The sequence below is a fragment of the Microtus ochrogaster genome, assembly GCF_000317375.1.
Source record: "Microtus ochrogaster isolate Prairie Vole_2 chromosome 14 unlocalized genomic scaffold, MicOch1.0 chr14_random_2, whole genome shotgun sequence".
Taxonomy (NCBI): domain Eukaryota; kingdom Metazoa; phylum Chordata; class Mammalia; order Rodentia; family Cricetidae; genus Microtus; species Microtus ochrogaster.
In genome coordinates this window covers 15,393,500-15,400,613 of record NW_004949097.1, presented here as the reverse complement: position 1 = coordinate 15,400,613, position 7,114 = coordinate 15,393,500, and the positions used below count along the sequence as shown (strand labels likewise).

Below are 7,114 nucleotides of genomic sequence, written 5' to 3'. Positions count from 1 at the left end.
TTTTTCGAGACAGGGTTTCTCTGTGGCTTTGGAGCCTGTCCTGGAACTAGCTCTGTAGACCAGGCTGGTCTCGAACTCACAGAGATCTGCCTGCCTTTTGCTTTTTCTTGATTTTTGTGCTTACCACACAAGTTTGTTAGGATTAAGTGTATTAATATATGTAATGCACTTAGCATACTGCCTGCACCACTGAATGCTAGTAAAAGCAACTAATCAAGGAGTCCAGCACCCAGGAAATAAGAAGTGGCCACAGCATGTGTTGACAGTGTTTTTTTTGTCTTTCTGTGTCTAGGTGGCTTCTTCAGTTACTTGTAGCTCAAATGCTTGCTTGGCTACTACTGATCAGGCTTCTTTGGGAACTGAAACAGAATTTATGACCTCAGAGACCCCTGAGGTAATGAGACCCATGGTCTTATTTTCTTTGTGTCTTCAAAGAATGGCAGAATGAGTATATGAATTACTGGCATGATTAGTGGAATTATAATGTTTATATTTATTAATGCATTACTTTCTGTAGGTATTGTGGTCCAAGAACATATACAGGCCACTATTTTGGCTTTACCATGTATGTAGGTTTAATAGTACTTACCTTACCTGATGTAATAAATATATTTCTTAGAATTATTATTTTTAAGTTTTAAAAATTTCTTTATTTTGTGTATGTATATTTGCACTACGTGGTGCTTGGTGCCCAAGGAGGTCAGAAAAGGTCATTAAATCCTTGTAACTGAAGTTAAGGATGGTTGTGAACTACCATGTAAGTGCTAGGGATTGAACCCAGGTCCTTTGCAAGAGCAACAATGTCTTAATTGATGAGCCATCTCTCCAGTCTCCGCAATACTATTTTGAGATGATCTCCTCTAGCTCAGGTTTTCCTTGAATTCTTGATCCTTTTGCTTCCTCTTTTCAAGTGTTGAGATTACAGTAGAATATGGCCCAGCTTAGTCAATTTATTAATTTATTTTAATAAGTAGCATACAGGACTGGAGAGATGTTGGTTTAGTGATTAAGAACATGTATTGATTTTGAAGAGGACCTGAGTCTTGAGTCTGCACTCACAGCAGGTAGCTCTCCACTCCCTGTGACTCCAGCCTCAGGGAATCTGAGGCATTTGATTTTCACTTGTACTACGTGCACAAATACAGTTATTCGCACATACACATACTTAAAAATAAAGTAAATCTTTATAATAACAAAGTATTAGGTTTCCTTATGGCATTTTTAATATAAAGAAGAGAAAATCTTTAGGTAGGATTAGGATAAAATATTTTTGTAACTGAAGACTTGTTTTTTTGTAGTGTTATTAGCACTGAGTTGGAATGAGTTACAGTCTCTCTGGCTCATCTTATCAAAGTGTTTTGGCAAGCCAGAAGTGGTGACCCTTGCCTTTAATCCTAGCACTCGGGAGACAGGTGGGTTCATGAGTTTGAGGTCAGCCTGGTGTATGAAGTTAGTTCGAGGACATCCAGGGTTATAGGGAGAAACTCTAAGAACAAACAAACGAACAAGGAGCATTTTGATAGTATGAGGTTTATGTGTGTAGTTCTAAATTTCAGCCTTTGCTATTTGAACAAACCCTTGAACTAGATAGATATGGATAGGATGAATTTAATAACTGTTAGGTTAGATTTTTGAGTGAACTAATAATTGAGAATTCATGACAGACTGTAAGAAAGTATAGATGATGATTAGTTATTATAGTGCTCATTTGGTCTAAACTAAGACAGTGGGCTTCTTTATGACAAGGAAAAAGTGATTTTTACCACATGACCGTAGTGATCTGCTTTATAATCTTCTTGGGATTGGGTTTGTGTCATACTAATTTGGCTTTATAGGTAAGGATTGCTTAAATTATATCAAAGTTGTTTTATTTTTTTAGGCAGAGAATTGAGAAATCCACTAATTTTTTAAAACAGAAAATTAACACTAAGGAACTAACCCAAAGCTTTTCTTAAATTCAGTCTTTGCATATATTTGGAGTAATATTATATTATAAGTTGGAAAATAGCAATTCAAGGCTTGCAGAGAGCTTGGTGCTGGTAGGAAGTTGAGAGCCCCTTGTGTGATATCACTTTGTCAGCGCCCTATCAAAAGCAAGTGCTAGTGTGCTTCCTCAGCAGCCACCGCTGCTCTCTGCATTCCTGTGTTCCGTGTCACCCTAAAGAACTTGCTGACCTGTGCCAGCTTGGGGCTTAGTGTAAATTCACCTCGTCATGTGGAAAGTATGGCTGATACAGCGTTTCCCCTCCACAGATGACAGTTCCCCCCAGCAAGCCAGCACCTCCCTTGTCAAAAGGCTTCCAGTTACCTCCTGCAAGGGGAAGCTCAGCAGCCGTTAGCACAGTGCCCTTTCAAGCCGTGCAGACAGTGAGTATGAAGGGGAAAGATGCTGTTGAAGAGCCATGGTCTTTGGTACTGGATGGAAAGTTTGCCTTCATGTTGCTCCTATTTGGGCTGCTGTGCCAGTATTTGTCCACTGGAAATAATGTTTGTGACAGAGTATTAAATCTATAACCTCCAGAATTTTCAAGTATTTTTTCTTTTTATTGAAAATAGTTTTTTTTTTCATACAGTATATTCTGATTATGGTTTCCCTTCCCCCTCCTCTTCCTAGTTCCTCCCCAACTTCTCTCCTAACTGGATGTACCCTTTCTGTCTCTCTTTAGAAAACAAACAGGCATCTAAGAAATAATAATAAAGTAAAATAAAATACAATAAAAAAAAACCAAATCAGAATATGACAAAACACCAAACAAGAAAAAGAGCAAAAGAAAAAGCACAAGAAATACGTGTAGACACAGAGACACACACACAAGGAGTCCCATAGAATCCCCTCAAACTGGAAACCATAGTATATATGCAAAGGACCTGTAAGGTAGAAAAAAAGTTCTGACTTAACATGAGACAAAAAACCTTCAAAGAGGTTGAGTTTGCTTTCTGTTGGCCATCTTCTGCTGGGCATGGGGCCTAATAATCACCCTTAAGAGTGATTTGTTCAAGGAATATTTTTACCAGAGCTTTGTTTCCTTTATGAAAATTAATAGACAAAGCTCAGGACCCATATAAAATGTGTGTGGTGATCCCCAGTACTCCCTCCCTACAAAAGGAATATATGGGTGATATGGGTGATAAACACATTGTTTTGCTAACAGCTTGTTATTAATCATTGTTGATTCTGCATTACTGAGGGTTCTAGCTTCAGTTCCTTGAAGTAAGAGGATGCATATATGAGTTAGTTCTATCATTGTTGAAGTATTGATTTAATTTTATTTTAGTCTCATTCTGGTTCATAGGGGTTTAGGTTTGTTCAGAATTGTGTGTGTCTGTTCTCAATGTGTATTCCTCTACAAATTGTAATCTAAAACTTACAAGAAGAGAATATTACAGGGCCTGCAGACGTGGGTTAATGCTTAAGAGTATTTTCCAGGGGGAGAAAACCATTCAGTGATGCAGTAAGTGCCATTCCTGTTGGTGCTTCGTGATTCATACCTGGACCTTGGGGAGAGGGGCCGTGGGCCAGCAGTGTAGAGCAGGGCTGGCACGAATTCATAGGTGTTCCTATTCTGGCTGCACAGTTTGAGGGGCTTTTTCTCTTTGTTTCTTTTTTTTTTTTCCTTTCCCTGGCAGCCTCATAATATTGACACTCAAATTAATTTTTTCTTTTGACTAATTAAAAGCAGACAGTGGTTCAGCACGTGATGAAATAAAATCCTTCACCTGAACTATTGAAGTCCTGTCTAACCTGTCAGACTAGTCCACTGGACTTGCTTGTCTTCTGTTCTATCCAAGTGTATCTTTGTTGATAGCTTTATGTCTGCTCTTTCTCTTTGCAGCTTGCCTGTTGTAATAGAAGCGGCGGGCTATGTTCCTGGCACCCGGCTGCCCGCATGGCTAGCTTTATACCCGAAATAATTACACGGAAACTGTATTCTTTTAAACACTGCTTGGCCCATTAGCTCTAGCCTCTTATTGGCTAGCTTTTACATATTGATCTAACCCATTTCTAATAATCTGTGTAGCCCACGAGGTGGCTTACCAGGGAAGATCTTACTTAACCTGCGTCTGTCTGGAGTGGGAGAATCATGGCGACTGCCTGACTTGGCTTCTTTCTCCCAGCATTCTGACCTAAGGGTTGGCCTATCAAATGGGCCAAGGCAGTTTCTTTATTAATTAACCAATGAAAGCAACAGGTTAGAAAGAAATCACTCCCACATTACTTGCCCAGTTCAAGCAGGTTTTTACTCATTCATTTTATTTAACAGGAAGTTGAACACTATTTATTTTTAAAGATTTATTTTTTATTATTTTTAATTACATGTATATGTCTGTGTGTGGATATGTACATATGAACACAGGTGCCTTCAGAGGCCAGAGGCATTAGACCACCCTGTAACTGTAGTCCTCTGCAAGAGCAGTACCAGCTCTTAAAAGCTGAGTCTTTTCTCAAACTCTTTTAAAATCTTGTACCAGGTTTTTGATTTTTTTTTGCTTGTTCGCTTTGTTTTGGAGACAAGGTCTCACAATCTAACCCCAGCTGTTCTGGAACTCACTACATAGACTAGGATGACCTTGAACTCACATAGGTTCAGCTAGGCACTTTTTTTGTTTGTTTTGAGACAAGGTTTTTGTTTTTATTTTGGAGACAAGACCTCACCAAGTAACTCCATCTAGTCTGGTACTCTCTCTGTGGACCAGACTGTCCTTGAATTCAAAGAGAAGTGCTTGCCTCCTAACTGGTGGGATTAAAGGTGTGCTCCACCACGCTGGACTCAGGAATTATTTTTCTTCACCAGAGGTATAGTAGACATGAGAAACAAAACAAACCACTAAGGTCTTTCTGGCAATTGGTCTTCTACTATGGAATGGAGAGGGTTTGAGAGAAAAGAGACAGTGATTCTCCAGAGTGGGGAAGGCAGAGGGAGACAGAAGTGGTAGGTCATTACTTGTGGCTAGGTGTCTGGAAAACTCCTGCTTGGTAAAAATTTAATAACTGATTTTTTTATTTATGGAGATTGAACTTAGGATCTTGCATATATGCCAGGCAAGAGTTTAGCCTTTGAAGTTTTTAAGATTTTTTTGAAAATTTATACATTTATGCAATCTGTTTTGATCATATCTATTCACCATTACTTCATATCCATTTACTGCTACCCGCTCCTCAGCTTCCTCTAAGACCCCCGTCTTTCACTCCTTTCTAATGCCATGTTCTTTTTGCTAATATCAGTAATAATCCTGAGTCCACTTACTGTTACCTCTATTTGCATGGGTGTGGGACCATTCCCTGGGATGTGAGGAATGTGCTAGTGGTCACATTCCTAAAGGAGGGCGACTGTCCCTTCCTCCACAGCCATCAACTGCCAGTAGTTCTCTGCTGAGGGTGGAGTCTGGGGACCTCTCCTCCATCACTGAATTTTGACTGGCTTGATTTTGTGTAAGTTTTGTGGAGGAGACCACACCTCCTGTGAGTTGATGTGTGTGTGTGCAACAACCATGTCATGTTCAAAAGTCACCATCCCACAGCTCCTGTTCTCATCTACCAGTTCTTAAATTCTGTCTACACCATCTTCCACCGTGTTCTCTGTTCCTTGGATGGGGGGAGGTTGATAAAAATGATTTATCCACATCTGAGTGCTCACAGTTACTTAAACTCAGCTAGTGTCTGCATTAAGAAAGAAACGCCGGTGGTGGTGGCACATGCCTTTAATCTCAGTGCTTGGGAGGCAGAGGCAGGTGGATCTCTGTGAGTTTGAGGCCAGTGAGTTCTAGGACAGCCAGAGCTACACAGTAAAACCCTGTCTAAAAATCAACCAAGCAAACAAACAAAAAAAGAAAGAAAGAAAAAGAAAAGAAACAAAGAAGCTTCTCTGAACGAAGTTCAGAGCAACATAAATCTCTGGGTATAAACAGAAATATTTAGGAAGTTGCTTGACAGAGTAAATATAAAATAATAATAGTAGCTTTTGGCCAGGTTTACAGTACCAGGCGTGGAATCCCTCCTGTGTACAGGCTTCACAGCCAGTCGGAAAGCAGCTGGTTACCCTAAAAACCAGTTGGCTTATTTTGCCAGATTAGTATTTTCACATGCAGGGTCCATCACAGGGTGAGACTTGATGTCTTTTCTCCTCTAGTAGCTCCAGTAGCACCTTCTTGCACTATGTAAACCAGAAGAGGGAGAGTTGCCTAGTCACGTTGGGCGCCACTCTGTAGTGGTGAGAGCGGTGGGCTGCTTCCCACCACCCAGCTCCCGCACGGCTAGCTTATGCCCCAAAATAACAACACACAAATTATATTCGTTTAAACACTGTTCGGCCCATTAGCTCTAGCCTCTTACTGGCTAATTCTCACATCTAGGTTAACCCATTGCTCTTAATGTGTGTAGCACCACGAGGTGGTGGCTTACCAGGAAAGATTCACTATGTCTGTCTCGGGTCGGAGAATCATGGCGACTGCCTCAGAGAGGAGAGCTATGGCGTCTGACCAGAGAGGAGAGGCATGGCATCTGCCTAACTTCCCTTCTTCCCAGCATTCTGCTCTGTTTACTCCATCCACCTATGTTCTAACCTATCAGGCCAAGCAGTTTCTTTATTGATTAACCAATGAAATCAACAGATTGATATATGACACTCCCACATCACTTCCTGAACCTCTATTCTACTTCTGCCTCTAGTTACTTATTCTAGGTAGAAATAAAAACATCTAATTCTTTTCAAAACCAATATGATTTATCAGCATGTGCAGAACAGGTACACACTACAGCATGCATGTGGACTCAGAGGATAGTTGTGTGGAGTTGGTTCTCTCCCAGCTTGTTTCCCTTAACATAATGTTTTTGTTCTGTATAACACATCTTACTTTCATTCTGTTTTGTGGCTGAGTGATATTTAAAGTATGTGTCTCATTTCACTCAGGTTCTTTTATGTTTTATTCTTAGGAATAATGTTGGTAAGATCATAGTCCATCTGTTCAAGTCTTAACTTTCACTTCTTTTGGGTGGACACCTACACACGAAACTGGTGGGTTTATATTTACCGTTACAAGGAGCCATTACCTTTTTCCCACAGTGCTTGTACCATTTTACCTTTCCATCAGCACTGAGTTTCCAGTATCTCCTCCT

General features: G+C 40.2%; 1 protein-coding gene across 2 annotated transcripts in view; it reads left to right on the top strand.

Annotated features, from left to right (window-relative positions):
* Caprin2 (caprin family member 2) overlaps positions 1-7,114 on the top strand; it is a 55,467-nt gene that overhangs the window by 39,756 nt on the left and 8,597 nt on the right. For both annotated transcript variants that reach the window (XM_026787937.1, XM_013352767.2), the window contains exons 13-14: positions 293-394; positions 2,254-2,367. In XM_026787937.1, the coding sequence (XP_026643738.1) occupies positions 293-394; positions 2,254-2,367 (216 nt within the window). The remainder of the gene's footprint in view (positions 1-292; positions 395-2,253; positions 2,368-7,114) is intronic.